Source organism: Aegilops tauschii, chromosome 3, assembly GCF_002575655.3.
Source record: "Aegilops tauschii subsp. strangulata cultivar AL8/78 chromosome 3, Aet v6.0, whole genome shotgun sequence".
Classification (NCBI taxonomy): Eukaryota; Viridiplantae; Streptophyta; class Magnoliopsida; order Poales; family Poaceae; genus Aegilops; species Aegilops tauschii.
Genome location: NC_053037.3, coordinates 334,576,946 through 334,594,759, shown reverse-complemented (window position 1 = coordinate 334,594,759; position 17,814 = coordinate 334,576,946). Strand labels below are relative to the sequence as shown.

The following is a 17,814-nucleotide window of genomic DNA, read 5'->3' as shown; positions in this document are numbered from 1 at the left end:
ATCTTCCACTAGTCCATCTTCAGAGCAGATTGAGGTGCCAACCTTGGCAGGTGCCTCCGCCATCGACGCCACCATGACGCCAAATGACGACCTCCACCTACGCGAGTCCATCTCCAAGCAAAAGACGCAGATCCATGCTAGGATAGGGCCGTACCACCGTCGTCGCCCACCACCCACAAGCGCCACCCAGCCCCAAGGTTCCCAAAGCGACGCCTTCAAGAAGGGAACGGCGCCGTGAGCGCGCCGCCCAACAAAGTTAGGGCTTTCGCCCAGGAGACCTAGGGGAAGGGGAAGTGGAAGTGAGGGGATCAGCCCATACCGACGCTTCCAAGGAGAGGAACGGCGCCCTTAGGCGTCGCCGTCGACGCGGCCGGCCATGGCCGATCAGGGATTTCTCCCGAATTAGATCCCCGCCACCAGCAGCGCCTCCTGCAGTTGGAGTTGCTCTAACTACGCTTATTGTGTTTGATGGCATCCGGCCGGATTCGTGGTTTGAAATTGACCCAAGTTGACTCCCACACAAATCCTCTCGGCCGGCCCTATGCCGTCCCAAAGCAGCCCGCCCGTAGCGCTGCCCGGTTTGCCTAAGAAACCTATGCACCACCTCGCCGCCGCCGATCTTCCCCGTGCCCTCGAACGCTGCCACAGGCTGCTGGACAAGCTGCTGCAACATGAGGATGGGTGGGTGTTCGCCAAGCCGGTGGATACACACAGCCTCGAACTTCGCGACTACCTCTCTGTCATCGCCGAACCCATGGATCTCGGCACTGTCAGCCGCCGCCTTGAATTGCGTCGCTACCCGAACCTGCTCTGCTTTGCCAAGGATGTCCGGCGTACCTTCAGCAACGCCATGACCTACAACAACAAGGGAGACGATGTGTACGAGAGTGCTGCTAAGCTCTCTCGCATCTTCGAATCAGGGTGGGCCTCCATTTTGGCGGCGCTCCCGTCGCCGCCGCCGGTCGCCGTGCGCAGGGCAAGGCTCAAGGATGAGCTGCCGCGGCTGCCGGTGGACTTGCAGGGAAAAGCGGTCGTCATTATGAAGGACATAGGCGGGTGGATCCAGGAGGTGGATGGGAGGGTTGAGGTGGATTTCGACAAGGCCGACGAGGCGACTCTTGACAAGCTCGAGTGGCTGCTCGCTCTCGCCACCATCAGGAAGGTAACTATTGTGTCCATTTGGAGTCCTTATGGTTCTGATTTGGGCAGCATAATTTTGCAATGCTTGGTGGCAATCTTGTCCAAAGCGATCATCTTTATTGCAATGCTGTTTAGCGTTCTTGCCCAAACGTGCTCGTGTAGACTGCTTTAAAGATGGACACCTACTTTTGATGATATAATAAGTAGTCCAGGGTGTCAGGTTGTACCGATGTGAAGAAATTCCCATTTTGGGGACAGAAAGGTGCATATTTTCGTCATTTTGGAATTGGTAGTGATATTGTCACACTACCTTTCTGGGAGGGTGAATTGCGTTGTTGATACAAGAAGTTGTCCGAGAAGTTCAGTTTCATGCATCAAGTAGTATCAAATTTTACACTTGGGTAGCTGATGCTGCATAAATGGTACTCCCTCTATATTAGTTTACGGAGGGAGTACAAAACAGCCCGACCCACTCACACGATGCCGACGTGGAATGCCAGATGTGTGCAGCCGGAATTAGTTGTGGTTGTGGCCTGTAGTTTTTTGTGCTCTTTGCAGTTCGTTCTGTCGATTTCAATTAGGGTTTTCATGCTCTTGATTAATCTCTGGAACTGGTAGTTAGTGGCACAAATTCGTAGTAGATTTGCAAATGTTGTACGGTATTAAGTGGTAAATGATCAGTAGTTTACTGTTTTGATAGATTGCTCTGTTAGGATTACAGTGCCCTTTTTTCACCTATGTTCATGCAAATACTTAGAAACTTGACATCTTTCAATTGGATCTTGCAATGTAAGCAATGATGTTCATCAGTTCACTTTGGAAATACATCACCATGGTTTTTTTCCTGGCAAGACGTGCACTTCACCAATGCCATGTGCAGTGCCGTCCTCTGGCTTCGCCCTCCGCCTCGCCGTTCGGCCATGGCGTCGTCCCTGGGTTGAGTGAGTGGGACAGGGGACATGTGAGAGGGGTGACATGAGTGCCGCAGCTGGATTTAGGGACGAGAGGAACGACGATTGAGCTAGGGATTTGACGCTCAATTTGAGAATTTAGGGCCAGTGGCTATTCTGAAATAAGTTGTAACTGCAAGTTTTCAAAAAACTACATGGCATGCCACGTTGGCCTCGCGTGGTTGGGCTGAGCTGTTTTGTGCAACCTCTGTTCGTTTATATAAGACGTTTTTTAGACTTATGGTAATTCTAGAAAATACTCTGTATCTTATATTAATGAACAGAGGGAGTACCATTTATGCAACATCATGTACCCAAGTGTAAAGTTTGATACTTGATGTCTGGAACTGAACTTCCTGGACAACTTCTTGTATTAATAGTGCAATCACTCTTTTTGGGATTTCACCTATTAGATTTCGTGTGGACGAACCAGATTGGCTGCAGTTCATCCTGCCAATAGCCCTTGGATCAGAAATTGAACACTCTCATCAAGGAGTTGTTTGTTTTGATTGTTGGAGTTCGTGCTTTGGGATTCTTCCCGCATGTAGCTAATTGGACAGTGCATGCTGTCGGGGGATTGATTCCGAGCCATGGGAAATCCACCAAAACCCTGGTTCGAGCTCTAGGGGCCTGGCTTTGCGTCTACGAGGCTACGAGCTAGGCATGGCGAAGACACGGGGATTTACCTAGGTTCGGCCATGTTGCGGTGTAATACCCTACTCCTGCTTGGTTGTATTTTGCTTGTGGGAAGAACTCTTGGAGCTACAAGATGAGCCGGAGCTCGAGGGCGCTAGGGTTTGAGTAGGAGGCGAGGAACCCATCCTCTCAACGGTGGCCGCCCTGTCCCTTATATCGGCACCTTGGGCCTCTTCCCCGAAAATATGAGCGGGAAGGGCTACCACATCGCGGCAATTCGAAAGGGGACAGGCGCTGGTGCTTCTCGGACGAAAGGTGGTCTTCGCCTGCAAAAGGTGCTATCCATGACGTGCCAAGGGCTCCATGATGACCTCCGTCTTGCCGCGCCGCCGTCTTGGTCTTCTATCACCAAAGGGTAACCCTTGGGACTTGCTTTGGGGGCAGGTAGGCACGGCTGCTCCCTTACCACTAAAGGGGAAACTGCCCAGGCCGCGCAACCTGCTTTGTCGACGTCACCCACGTGACGGGCGGCTCCCGCCTCGCACGGCTCCTCGGGAAGCCTCAAGAGGGGGCACCCCGTGGGGGGCGGCCTCGCGAGGCAGCCGGTGGTGGTGGTTGAAACGGTGAAGTTCTCCGCTGGGGAGAGCCCCTCGCGAGGCTCGAGGCTCGCGGCGCCTGTTAGTGGGCCGCCTCATGTGTTGGGCCAAGTGACCCCTCCTGGACCGTAGGCAGGTGGCCCGTGGTACCCTGGTTCCCACTGGGTCGACAGTAGCCCCCGGGCCCGCGGCGCGCACTTTCTGCCCGTTGGGGAGGGACGAAACGACGCGGAGCCTAGAACTGCCGGGCCCAGGCAGGGACGCGTGGCAGCACGATAGGACGGGGACGCCCCCACCCCCACGATGCCTTGGTAACCGCCGCCTTGGCCATAAAGCCTGCTGTAGGGCGAAGGCGCATCATTGCTCCTCGTCTCCATCTCCGCCTTCCTGCGCACAGCTCCTCTTCTCCCTCTGCTTCACATCTCCGCCGCTGCTGCCATGGCTCCCAAGCGGAAGCTCTCCGCCGCTGCTAAGGGGTAAGGCGGTGTTGGAGGAGGTGTTGCCGCTGACGCCGGCTTCGAAGAAGGGCAAGGTCCGCGCCCGCGCCCTTGGCACGGTAGCGAGGGTTCTCGCTCGGGGCCGGACGCACTCTGCGGCTGCCGCCGTGGAGGCCGGCTCCAGCGCCCGCGGGAAAACCTTGGCCCGGCCGCGGGCAGCGCATCGTTCGTGGTCGCGGGGGGCACGATGGAGCGCACGCTCCCTCGCCCCGGGCGGGAGCCCATACGGCGGAGGTGGCGCACGAGTTCCTCGTAGGGCTGCATCGCCGGCCCTGCAGCAGACTCTGTCTCCTGGACTCCTTCGCAAGGGTGATGGAGGACGGCGAGCCCTTGGGCCTGTGGCTGCAGGCAGACGGGTGTTGCAACGGCCCCTTCTGGGTGGCGGCGGAGTTCTCCCCCGCCGGCTTCATGTTCTTGGCGCGGGGGTGGAAACCGTTCGCCCGCTCCGACGACCTGAGGCGCGGGCAGGTCCTGCAATTCAGGTACGACGGAGCGGCCACCCTCTTCGTGAAGTTCTTCAGGGTCTCTGGCGGCCGCATGGAGTGCTGCGCGGAGAGCGAGAGCGGAAGCCTCTGGCGGAAGTGGGAGCGACTCCAACCCCACCAGCGGAAGCGGAAACGATGAGAGCTCCTTAAGCGTTAAGAGAGAAGACGTCGACTCCGACTAGGCGCGGCTGACGCCTGGGCCGGGCCCTTGCAGACGGTTCTTTTTCTTTTGCTCTTGCAAGATTAATGTGGCCTCGCGGGGGTGAGGATGATGCTTTATAAGGACTTGCTATTGTGCGCATTCCTCGTGATGCCTATTTTTCCTTCTTGCATGCTCTGGTGCTCTGCGTCGCTAGGACCCAGCTCCCGATCGAGCTACGACCGTTGCTAGTATGTCAGGTCGCGTGCCTGGACAAGGCCAGAGAGTGTAGGACTTTGAGGGGAGGTAGGAGCTCCCGAGGCGCGATGCTCGGGAAGCCCCCCCTTTAACGCGCAAGCGGCTTGTGCAAAGGGAAAATCGGCACCCCGCGAGGTCGCTAAGGGACGAACTCGAGGGGTGTCAGGGGTGGCCTTCGCGGCATATTAGACTTAGCTCTCGGGTATGGCGTCTTAGCCGTGTCGCCGTCCGTGTGTCGCGCCTTGCGACGGGCGTCGTTCAGTGAGGCCCCCGACCGGAGCAGAGGGTGGTGCGGCGGCCGCCTCTCGAAGCAACGCTCGCGAGGCCACCTGAAGAGGGGCACTTCTGAAGCCGTCTGAGCCCTCACGACGCTAGTCTCTGGAGGTGCCTCGAAAGCCGCGACGGACGCGCTGGAGCTCCATGCCTAGGAGGTGAGCTCCTCTGCTCCTGTATAAAAAACGATGCAACCCCGCGGGAGCGTAAAGATGGTGCCTCAGCCAAGCTCGCCCTAAGCGCCTGGCATTCCTGTCGTGCGTTACACCCCTTGCTTGGCCTACTCTTCCCCCTTTGCTTGCCCTGGCGCTCTACGTCGTTAGGACCCAGCCCCCGAGCGAGCTACGACCGTCGTTGGTATGTCAGGACGTGTGCTCGGACAAGGCCAGAGGGTGTAGGGCTACGAGGGGAGGTAAGGGCTCCCGAGGCGCAATGCTCAGGAAGGCCCCCTTCAACGCGCAAGCGGCTCGCGCGAGGGGATAAGTCGGCCGTCCGCGGGGTTCGCGAAGGAAAGAATTCGGGAGGTGCCGCTGCTTGGTCTGTGCAGGCGTGCCAGACTTGGCATATTAGGCCGCGACGCGGCGGGGTGTCCTCTCCAGGGCACGGCTCGCCAGGGATGTTTGCCGGCGAGGCCCCCTTTGTCGCGGTGCGCTGCCCGTGGGACCTCCCGCGGAGAGGGGGCGCCCGAGGCCTCCGGTGCCCTGCATTAGTGAGACTGCCAAACTTTCGCAAATAATGAGGCAGCGCGCGCTCTCCAGGTTACTCGTGGGTACCACGCGAGGAGACATATACCAAGGACCTTGGTGAGGTGACACGCGCGGGAGCAGGCATGCGAGCCAGAGCTCGGTCGCTTGGGTTTATGGCGTTGTTGGGTCTGACCCGAGCACATGCACCGGATCCAGCCCTCGCTTGTGTGGCACATAGAGGGAAGACGGTGAGCGCGCGTGTCTCTCGAGGGCACTCCATGACAAGTACTTGCAAATATTTAGAAAACGAAGTTTTAGTGATGCACAGAAAGGTGTACTTCAGGAAACCCTTGGTCTCAGGGCCCAGCGCCTGGTGCGCCGCCAACGCACATTTCGTCAGCTTCTTCAGCCCGGGGCTCTAGGCTCATGCGCATTAGCCTTGCGAAGATGGCTCCCACATTCTCCAGGTCGAAAGGCATGCGCGGGTGATGGAGTCGTCCCAGGGCCCTCCCGACCCACGGCAGGAGGAAAGGGTCCTCGAGACAGGCCCTATTGAGGTTGATGAAGTCGACACACATGCGCTTGCCGCCATTGGCCTTGGGAACGACGACGGGGCCGGCGACCCACTCGGAGGGGGGGGGGGGAGGAGGAGCACTTCGTGGATGACGCCTGCCTCTTGTAGCCTCTCGATTTCCTGAATGATGAACTCTTGCTTCCCAATTGCCTGGCGATGTATCTTCTGCTTCACGAGGCGTGCATTGTGACACACGGCTAAATGGTGCTTGATCACCTCCCTCAGCAAGCCGGACATGCCTGATGCTGTCTAGGCGAACACATGAGCACCTGCCCGGAGGGGGCGACGAGCGCGCCTTCCTATTTGGGAGAGAGGCCGACCCTAATGGTGAGGGAAGGGCCCGCGGTGGCGCCACCCAGTGACATCTTCTTGGTCTCCACGCAGACCTGGGAGAGCTGGGGCTTCTTCAGGGGGCGGCCTCGGAGGGTCCCGCCTCGTCTTCGTCTGCCGGGTACGCGATGGCGGCGACCTTGTAGGCGTGCTCGAGGGTGCGCATCGCGTCCTTCTCGTCGCGACGGACGGTGATGGTCCCGCTGCAGCCCGACATCTTGACAATGTTGTAAGCGTGGTGGGTCACAACCATGAACTTGGCGAGCGCGGGGTGGCCCAAGAAGGCGTTGTAGGGCAGGACAATGTGCGCCACGTCGAAGTCGATGAGCTCGGTGTGGTAGTTCTTGCGGCAGCCGAAGGTGACGACGAGGCGCACCTGCTCGAGGGGCGTCGTGGAGCCGTCAGTTACGCCGAAGAAGGGCCTTGTGGGCATCAAGCGCTCATAGGGCACCTGGAGCAGCTCGAAGGTGTCCACAGAGATCACGTTGAGGCCAACGCCACCGTCGATGAGTGTCTTGGTGACCGCCACGTTGTTGATGCTGGGCGTGCACAATAGAGGGATGGTGCCCACAGACTTTGTGGACTTGGGGTGATCGGTGTGGTCGAAGGAAATCCCGTACTGTGACCACTTGAGGGCCTTGGCGTCTGCAGGCCCTGGGAGGGCCGCGTTCACCTCGCTCGAGAATTGCTTGAAGTGGCGGTTGGAGGGGGGAGCCTGAGCCCTGCCAGGGATGCAGGCCATCATGCGTGGCTCCTGGTAGCCCCCGACATCCTCTTCAGGCAGGTCGTCGTTGTCGATGTTTCGGTTGGCGCGCGGCAGGGCCACGTTCACCCGCGGAGGGTTGGCTTCGTGAGGGCTAGCCTGCCGAGAGCGGCCCCGCTAGCCCTGGCGGGAGTTGCTGTTGTGGTTGTCGCGGTCCTTCCAGCGTCCTCCCTTGCAGCTGCCGCTGCGGCCCGAGCCGCGTGCGGTCGCCACGCTTCTCCTGCCGCTCGTCGCGAAGTAGCTTGAGCTCGTGGCAGTCTTCAGTGGCGTGGGAGTGCATGTTGTGATAGGCGCAGAAGGGACGGTCGTCCTTTTGGGTCTCGTCGCGGTCGTAGCTACGCTTTCGCTCGGGCTCCGTCGCAAGCATGGCAGGGCCCTTGCGTTTGGTGTCCTTGCCCTTGGGCTTGGCGATGCCGAGGCCGGTGTCGGAGTCGTTGTGGGTGAAGAGGCGGCCTTCCTCAGCCTTGGCGCACTTGTCGGCGAGGTCGAAAAGCTCGACCACGGTGTCGAGCTCGTCGTGGATGGCGAGCTTCTCAAGCATCCGTGACACCCGCGGAGAAGGCCGCGATGACCGCGGCGTCGGAGGCCCACGGGATCCTGTTGCACACCTGGCTGAAGCGCTGCATGTACTTGCGGAGGGGCTTGTCAAGGTGCTGATGGACGGCGTGCAGACGGCTGAGCGCGAGAGGGAGGTCGGACGTGCCCTTGAAGTTAGCGACGAACTGCTGGCACAGGTCCTCCCACGAGGAGATGGAGCCCTCAGGGAGGTTCATCAGCCATGTGCGCGCCGCGTCATTGAGGGCCATGGGAAACCAGTTCGCCATGACCTTGTCGTCACCCTCGGCGGCCTGGATGCTCAAGGAGTAGAACGACAGGAACTCCATGGGGTTGGTGGTGCCATCGAAGCTGGGAGACAGCTCCGGCTTGAACTTCGCGGGCCACACCACGCGGCGGAGCTCACGTGTGAAGGCTATGCAGCCCCTGTGAAGGTTATGCAGCCCCTGACGGTGGAGACGCCGCCGCTGGCGAGGGCGGCGCGGTTCTGGCGCCCGACGGCCGCGACCTCCTGGATGGTGCGGTTCTGGCGCTCGAGCTGCTTTTCAAGGAGCACCCGTGCATCTATTCTAGGCGCGCGCCCGTTGGATGATCTGGCAGCTCGTGTCGTCGCCGTGCGGCGGAGGAGCCGTGGGAGGGCTCAGGCGAGCGCTCCTGACGGTGTCGTGGCGCGCCGTCGTGGCGCGGAGGTGGAGGTGGCGCGTCCTCGCGCCGGCGGAGAGGGCAGGGAGCGAGATGGCGCCGGGGCGTCGCCGACGACGTTGATGAGCTCGGTGATGCGGGCGAGCCAGGCGTCGTAGACGTTGATGGGGCGGTAGCGCAGCAGCTCCTGCGCCATGAGGAGCGCAGCCTGCGGGGCCGGTTGTTCGCGGCGGGCAAGCGAGGTCGCCGTGGCCATGCGGGCCGGTGGTGGCTGCTGCTATGGCTGCTGCCGGTGCTGCTCGACCGAGGGATGCTCAGAGGAGGTCTCCGCCTCCGGCTCCGCGCCCATGTTGGCGGCGCGAGCGTGGCGGACATGAGGGGCGACGACGGGCTCCGTCTGGAGGCGGTTGGAGCGGCGCTGGACGCGGCATGCACGGTCGTTGGCCATGGCGGAGCTGAAGCTTGAGGCACAAAAACCAAGCCCCCTACCCGGCGCGCCAAATGTCGGGGGATTGATTCTGAGCTACGGGAAGTCCACCACCAAAACCCTGGTTCGAGCTCTAGGGGCCTGGCTTTGCGTCTATGAGGCTACGAGCTAGGCATAGCGAAGACAACGGGATTTACCCAGGTTCGGGCCACCTTGCGGTGTAATACCCTACTGCTGCTTGGTCGTATTTTGCTTGTGGGAAGAACTCTTGGAGCTATAAGATGAGCCGGAGCTCGAGGGATATGGCCATGGCGCTAGGGTTTGAGTAGGAGGTGAGGAACCCATCCTCTACGGCAGCTGCCCTGTCCCTTATATCGGCGCCTTGGGCCTCTTCCCCGAAAATATGAGCGGGAAGGGCTAAAACAGCGCGGCAATTCGAAAGGGGACATGCGCCGGTGCTTCTTCGATGAAAGGTGGTCTTCGCCTGCAGAAGGTGTTATCCATGACTCGCCAGGGGCTCCACGATGACCTCCGTCCTGCTGTGCCACCGTCTTGGTCTCCTATCACCAAAGGGGAAACCCTTTGGACTTGCTTTGGGGGTAGGTAGGCACGGCTGCTCCCTTAGCACCAAATGTGAAACTGCCCTGGCCGCGCAGGCTGGCGCCTGCTTTGTCGACGTCACCCACGTGACGGACTGCTCCTGCCTCGCACAGCTCCTCGGGAAGCCTCAAGATGGGGGGGGCCGTGAGGGGGCGGCCTCGCGAGGCAACCCGTGGTGGTGGTTAAAACGGCGAAGTCCTCCGCTGGGGAGAGCCCCTCGCGAGGCTCTCGGCTCGCGGTGCCCGTTGGTGGGCCGCCTCATGAGTTGGGCCGAGCGACCCTCCTGGGCCGTAGGCAGGTGGTCCGTGGTACCCTGGTTCCCACTGGGCCGACACAGGCCCCCTACAGTCCCACTGCTGCTGTTGAGGTGTACACCATAAAAATACTGTCCACTGTATAATAAATGTAATAATATGGCGCACCACCTTTTTTTTCTGATCAAAGCTGTCGGATGGAGGTTTTTGTTGTTTTCTGTGGCATGCATTAGTGATAATGTTAGATTGGCGTGGAAAAGTTACTCCAAAGAATTTATGAGCTATATAGAGATACTTTGTTTTTTCCAGACCATGCTATGTTATGCTCCGAGGAACATGCACAGGATGATTGTTCAAGATCCATCTAAAGCTGTGGGAATTGAGAAGTAGGCATATTCACCGTGTACTGTGAGATGTGAAATACCTAATTGTTTTGGATCTTGTTAGCATAATCCTTGTGTCCTGTAGCATAGTAGTATAGGTCTGGTCTGGTAGTTTTCCTTCGCTATCAAGATAAGCTTGCTGCCTGACAACTAGTAGCAGCAGCCAACTTTGTTTTGTCTGGAGAGGGAATTGAATGTTGAGAGTTGATGAGACTTTCATTTTCATTGAAGTATGATGATTTCAAGTTCTTAACGATAGTCACCGGGACCTGAAGCCACTACCTCTGGTACTCATCAGAGAGCTCCCAAATATACTTGGATTAGAATGAAATTGTTATCTAACTTAAGAATAAAGAGCTTTATTGCTGGGTCATTGACCTGTATTAACCGGCTTTGCGACTACATCCCGAAGAACACCAAGTATCTAACCATCTCATCAACCCACAATTTTAGCCGACCATGAATCTGTCACAACTTCCAATGATTGTACATTGTGAACGAAGGGAGCTTTTGACATAATGTTTCACTTCAAAATACTAATATTGCTGAGTATAGTCTATTAGATTTTGAACTGAGAGCTTATGGATGTCTTCCTTGTTACTGACTTGTGTTTTGAGTAGTTATGACCACCACTACTAATATTGTTTTGATTTGGCGTTTTGAGCTTGAAAAACTGCTTTTTTTTTGGTACGCACTGATGGAAAAGAAATCTACCACAAATACTAGTTTGTAGTCGTATTGTTCTCGGGGAGTTGCTGCATGTCTGCTACTCGCATTTACAACTGCTGTTAGAATGCTTTGAAGCATTAATCATAGTAATTTTTGCACTTGAGATTGTGAATCTTATGTCTAGATTTCTTTATTTTCCTTATTTTGTGAAGTGTTTTCCTGATAGTTGACACTTTTGACATGACCATATCTTTCGTTCTAGTTGTAATGTTTTCCTGGACATCACACCTACAACTATTGCTAGGGTGTTTTGAAGGAGTATAAATGCAGACACTTTTGGCATGATCATATCTTTGTTTGTAGTTGTAATATTTTGTTTTACCTTGGATCACGATGTTGCCCTTTTTGGTTGCAGGAGGCAGGAGCGCTGGATAATCAAACTCGATGAGGCGCTGCATGGTTTTACCACCATCAATTGTTTCTCGGTTCCGGAACGCTGCTGACTTAAACATGGTTTCCCTCTTTTGCGAATGAGTATCAGCATGATTTCTAAGTGGCTGTAACATTGTTAACCTAGATATCTCTGGATTTGTATGAATACCCCACTGTCAGTATGGTTGTAATTTTGGGGTTTGTATTGATGGTGGGTTATTCTGTCTGTTGGTATGTTGGAAATAGACTTTAGACTTGTGATGATACTGAAGAACTGCAAGGATATGTGGAAGTCATGTTGTTCGAGTTGGAGGGAAATGTAACATGGACCACTGGACCGTAGCTTCAGAAAGTCTTTGTTCTAGTGATCTTTGTCTTATTTCATTTCCTAAATTTAGGACCTGGGAAGAGGATCACAGACAGCAGCCAAAGCAGGAAAAGCAGAAGCTCTTTTGTTTTCTCCGCAAGGGAGGAGGAAAGGTCTCTACATTTTGTTTTTCACTTTTTCTTTCTGTTCTGATTCGGGCGATCCAGAGATGGTTCGTGTGTGAAGTTCTTTGGGTGATTGATCTGTTCTTCCGTGCTCGACCAACGATTCAGATGGCTCCACTGAGTATTTTCTTCTTGTTTGGATGGAGCAGAGCTCTCTGTGCGCACGTCCTTGATTTTGGAGAGCTCTTTTCTTGCTGAGGTTCTTCCGCACTTTGATCCATTTCGTGTTCTTGCGTTCTGCGTGTCCTTGCTCCTGCAGTCCTATTGTCTTTGTCTCTGCAGTTGGAGATCTTCGGTCACGTGGTTCGTATGAAGAAAGAAGATCAGATATTGACGTCCACTATCTTTGTGAGGCATGTATGGTACGGCCAGCCGCGGGCCGACATCGACATTTGATGTAATTTCCATTAGCTAATGTAAGCTGTTTTAAAAGAAAATATAAGCGATCTCATGTTATTTGGCTCAACTCGTTAGTCATCGAGTTCGGCTCAATTCGAGCGGAGTCACGAGCTACTTGTTTAGCTTCGACTTTTGATTTTCGGCTTCTCACGGCCGAGATATCCGAGCGAAATCTCTCACCTCGTTCTAACCTTCTGTTTTTAGTGCAACCATGTTTGCCTAATCCCACCAATTCCTCTCGTCTGTTTCTCTCCTTGAATTAATCCTCAGTCATGTTCATCTCTCTTTAAATTCCAACCCACCTTATCGCGATGCTCGCCGTCCACCTACGTCACATGAGTTCTCGCCAACAACGCAACTCAGATTTAGTCCATTGCATCCCGTGGTTGCAATCGAGCTCGCCACCATACCGCCCAGATTTGATCCCCTCCAATCCTCCTCGACACGGCTATGGTGCCAACGATTGTGCCTCCTTGACGTTCTCCAGTGACTCACCTCCAATACCACACGCCACGCTTTACCAGTGCTATCGCAACGCCATCACCGATATTGCCTCCGGAGAGGACGAGAGAGGAGAGCTGGCCATTCACTCCACCACCACCACGGGTCCATCCCTGGCCGCTCTGTTCCCACCGTGATCCAGCAACGGTCGTTGCCGATGCACCACCCCCGGCTCCTCTCTCATCTCTTCTTCCCCGACGCCCCATTCTCTTGCTCGAGCTCCTCGCCGACTTTACCGATCGTTGGCCTCTGATCTAGGGTTCGCTGCTGCCGGTCGCCACTCACCTGCGTCTCCGGAGGAAACGGCTCCCTGTACCTTATCCTTCTTCAAATTCTACCCTCTACAGATGAGGAACGCCTCGATGGCTGTCTCTTCCGTTTCTCCTTTCTCTCCCTCCTTGCAATACACCGGCCATGATTCTGGGATGGAGAAGGGAGTGGGGTAGAGCCACCATATCAAGAGGTACCTGCCGGCGGGCTGGACCATGTTTTGCTTCCTGTCGTCTTCTCTCTTTTGGGATTTCTCATCTTTTTTTTTTGTTACAGGTAGAGTGAAGGAGCCACGCTTGAGAACTTGGCGTGAGTTACTTTGGTCCAGCGGCTACGAATGTTCCTTTTTTACTTCAGAATTATAAAATAATGTTGCCAAACAATCTTTCAAGGTATTTACTGTTGTCGTTTCTCTCTGTAGCTGGAAATTGCTCTTTTGGGATCTGTTCTATGCCTACCTATTATCAAGCCAGTAGAATGGGGTGGGTTAGATGTGATTATTTGCAGGGGATTGAAATTGAAGGCATCAGTTGGACAATAAATATGCATCACTTCATATCATTGTGATTTTGCACCTCACCATCTTTTTGAAATAAAGTTTAATTTAATCAAGTTCAACTCTATCATCCACAACTGTCAACATGTTCCATATTTAGTTGTCTGCTTGAATCTGATTCTTTTTTCTGGTAGGTGCAAAAATAGTATGATATCCCTACTGATATGTATGAATATACAGATGAAACACGTATTTACATGTCTAGTTTTTCCAGATTTGTCACACTCGATGGAAACTGGAAGCATCACTCTCCTTGGTTGAAATCACAGTGGTCAGATTATAGATCACAAGCTGTAGACGAATTGTTTCTTCTGATTTTCCAATCTTCAGGTTATGGGTCATTTCCCCTTTGCAAGAATTAATTTATGTGGCTCCATTTTTGTTCATTCCAAGGTCAAGGGGAAAGAAAATTTTCAAAGGCAGTGATGTTTTCATTACAAATCTGAATATCAGTTGATTAAATCCGAAGTTAGCATTTTCTTTCCATGTCCATCTCTTAAGATTCTTGTGTTTGGATACAATAAGACCTCAAGTAGCTTATATATGCATATACGCCATGTTACATACTCCATTTAGTGGCTAATATAAAGCTTCTTATACTACAGAGCTTCTAGAGAGAGCAAAGATAAATGCAGTGATCTTACTAAAAAAAGATAAAAGGAGTGATATTCTTATACTATAGAACTTCTAGAGTGAACAAAGATAAATGGAGTGATATTCTTATACTACAAAACTTTTTATGTACTCCATTTTGGTTATGCTGGCCTCACTTAATTGCTTTGCAGATTGAACTGACCAATCCGTGTGATTGAGGAATCCTTGTGGAGAAAAAGAATTTACCGAAAAAGGCTTTCGCCCCGCTTTATATTATAAAGCAACTGCCCAAGCCAAACATCCAACAAAGTTCAAACACACACACACACAAAGGTCTAGTACAGACAGGTAGTTAAAGGGTTAATGCTGAGGGCACAGCTCAACAAGCCCTGAAAAAACAAAAAAGCACGCACACGCGGGGTGCGGCAGAGCATCTAGTCGGGCTCCGCGGGGGGGGGGGGGGGGGGGGGGGGGAGGAAGCGGAGGCGCCAAGCGGAAGGCCATCGATCGAAGGTCGGCGAGGAGGTTGTTGATGACGTCCCGGTCCTGGGGGCGGCCAAGCGGCCGCCAGAGCTGCAAGTATCCACACATTTTAAAGATGGCGTCAGTAGCACGTCGAAGAGGCACCTTCTGTATGACAAGCTTATTGCGGACGGTCCAAAGCGTCCAGGCAAGGACCCCAACGCAAAGCCATCTAATATGGCGGTAGCGAGGGGGGAGGCGTGAATTTCTGCAAGCAGGTCAGGGAAGTTGGTGTTGCACCACTGGCCCCCAACCGTCTCGCGGAAACAGGACCAAAGGAACTGAGCCGTGGAGCACGAGAAGAAGATGTGGTTAGCATCCTCGGCCGTGCCGCATAGGGGGCACATCCCATCACCAGGTCCATTACGCTTAAGGACCTCCACGCCGGACGGGAGGCGGCCTCGCATCCATTGCCACAGGAAGATCCTGATCTTCAGGGGCAGGCGAATGTCCCAAATCAAACTAAAGGGCTCGGGGCCCGTCGAGGGGGCGATGGCCGCGTAGAGTGATTTGGTGGAGAAGCAGCCGGACGGTTCCAGACGCCAAGAGATGGCGTCCGGGGTGTCGGCGACGTTCATAGGGAGGAGGGCGATGTCCTGAAGGAGGGCATCCCAAGCGGCTACTTCAGGCGGGCCAAAGGGGCGGCGGAAAGTGAGGCGCCCTAAGTCAATAAGGGCCGTCTCGACAGAGACACGAGGGTCAACTGCAATGGCGAAGAGCTCCGGAAATTGTGCGGCCAGGGGGTGTCGCCAATCCACCGATCAAACCAGAACAGGGTCGTGGACCCAGTACCAACCGAGATGGATGTGCCAATGCGAAGCACAGGAAGCAGCTGGACGACGGCCTGCCAAAACTGGGAGCCGCCCGAGCGCTGACAGAATGCAAGAGGCTGTCCTCGAAGGTACTTGTTCTGGATGATGGTGAGCCAAAGGCCTCCATCGCCATTGGCAATGCGCCAGAGCCAACGGGTCAGGAGGGCAATGTTCATGCGTCGGGAGGACAAGATCCCAAGACCGCCCTGGTCCTTGGGTTTGCAGATATCGGGCCAGCTTACCATATGGTACTTCTGCTTATCCCCCTCCCCAGCCCAGAAGAATCTGGATTGGTATTTGGCGATCTCCTGATGGAGGGTCTCATGGAGGCTATAGAAGCTCATGAGGAACCATAGAAGGCTGGCAAGCGAGGAGTTGATAAGGATCACACGAGCAACCTTCGACAACCATCGCCCTTTCCAGGGCTCAACGCGGTGTTGCATACGGGTCACCGTCGGGCGAAGATCCGCCACGGTGAGGCGCGAGTCACTAATGGGGATCCCCAGGTAAGTCGTGGGGAAAGAACCCAACAGACAATTTAGTCGGTCCGCAATAGCCTGTGCTTCCTCCGGGGGGTACCCAAGAACCATCACTTCGCTCTTATCGAAGTTGATGGTTAGGCCCGACATCTGTTGGAAGCACAGGAGGAGGAACTTCAGGTTAGCAATGTCTTGGACGGAACCCTCCACCATTATTATGGTATCATCCGCATATTGAAGGAGGGAGACCCCTCCCCCTCTGACTAGGTGGGGGACGATGCCGCGGATATGGCCATCATCCTTGGCCTTATCAAGGATGGATGCCAGGGCATCAACCACCATGTTGAATAGGAACGGCGAGAACGGGTCACCCTGACGGATCCCACAAAGGGTGGGGAAGTAGGGCCCAGTGTCACCGTTGATGTTCACAACGGTCTGGCCACAGGGGACAAGCTGCATGATGCGAGTCACCCAATGGTCGTCAAAGCCCTTGCGAAGCAACACTTCCCGCAAGAAGGGCCAGTGGACCATGTCGTACGCTTTGTGGAAGTCTAGCTTCAGAAAGACCGACCAATGGCGTTTCATCCGGACCTCGTGGAGGACTTTGTGGAATACCAGCACACCATCCAGAATAAATCGGCCTTGTATGAAGGCGGATTGGTTCGGATGGGTAATCGCGTCAGCGAGCAGGGTCACCCATTGGCGTACCCTTTGGCCAAGATCCGGAATATCACATATCACATTAATCACTGTGATTGGACGAAACTGGCGGATGTCGGAGGCGCCCGGGACCTTGGGGATGAGGGTAACGATTCCATAGTTAAGACGCCCAAGATCCATGGCGCCCGAGTAGAATTCCTCAAACAGGGCCATGACCTTCGGGTTGATGGTCGGCCAGAACGTTTTGAAGAACGTTACGGGCAGGCCATCCGGCCCCGGGGCCGAGGAGGGGTTCATCCCTTTAATAGCCGCGAGGACCTCGTCCTCGGCAAGGGGGCCACTAATGCCGCATTGGCCTCAGCAGAGACCAATTGATCACCCGACCAAATGTCGGGGGCGAGACTAGCCCCACCCCGAGGGGTGGGGGTAAATAGGGCTTTATAGAAGCCATCTACATGGGCACGGATGGCCGAGGGGCGAACGAGAGGCGTGTCTCCATCCCACTGGCAGTGGATGGAGTTTCGACGTCGCCGGCCGTTCGCTACCGCCTGGAAATAGGCGGTGTTGGCATCGCCCCGAAGCACCCACCGTTGGGTACCGCGCAGTCGCCAGTAGGCCTCTTCATCCGTGTAAATGGTTGAGAGCTGGTCTTCAAGGTCATATCGCAGCATCCATTCATCCGGGGAGATCCCGGACGTGTCGGCACGGGCATCCAGGGCTTGGATAGCCAGCAGGAGGGCCTTTTTGCGCTCTCTAAGGTCCCGGCCAAGGTTAGCACCCCAACCCTTCATGAATTGGCGGGCAAGCTTGGCACAGAAGTGCCACGAGTCGACTGCAGACATGGAGCGATGAGGGGAAGAACGCGCGGAGATCCAGCGAGCGACGACAACCTCCCGAAAGCCGGCCTGATTAAGCCAGAAGAGCTCAAACCGGAAACGCGGCGGGGTGGGGGGGCGCTCGTCAGCGGTGGAGAGGAGGAGAGGGACGTGGTCAGACCCGATCCGGGTAATCGCACGAAGCGAAGCCAGGGGCAACATAATTCCCACTCCAGGGAAACTAGAACGCGGTCCAAGACAGATTGCGTCGGGTCAACCTGACGGTTCGTCCAAGTGAACCTGGCACCCGTCCGATCTAGCTCACGGAGACCAAGCTCCGCGATCCAGTCGTTGAATAACTGCATCCCGGGGAAGTTAATCTGGTCATTATTCTTCTCATCCGGGGATCGGATGAGGTTAAAGTC

The 17,814-nt window shown here is 55.2% G+C and overlaps 2 protein-coding genes across 2 annotated transcripts; one reads left to right on the top strand and one right to left on the bottom strand.

Moving 5' to 3' along the window:
• The first annotated feature begins 415 nt into the window (after positions 1-415).
• Positions 416-11,641, top strand: LOC109779930 (transcription factor GTE3, chloroplastic). Its single transcript, XM_073510483.1, has 2 exons — positions 416-1,162; positions 11,273-11,641. Exons 1-2 carry the CDS (start codon positions 542-544, stop codon positions 11,303-11,305), a joined length of 654 nt encoding a protein of 217 aa, XP_073366584.1. The 5' UTR covers positions 416-541; the 3' UTR covers positions 11,306-11,641.
• A 2,915-nt stretch (positions 11,642-14,556) lies between these two features.
• LOC109779935 (uncharacterized) lies at positions 14,557-16,871 on the bottom strand. Its single transcript, XM_073510482.1, has one exon. It carries the CDS (start codon positions 16,869-16,871, stop codon positions 15,285-15,287), a length of 1,587 nt encoding a protein of 528 aa, XP_073366583.1. The 3' UTR covers positions 14,557-15,284.
• Between the last annotated feature and the right edge of the window lie 943 nt (positions 16,872-17,814).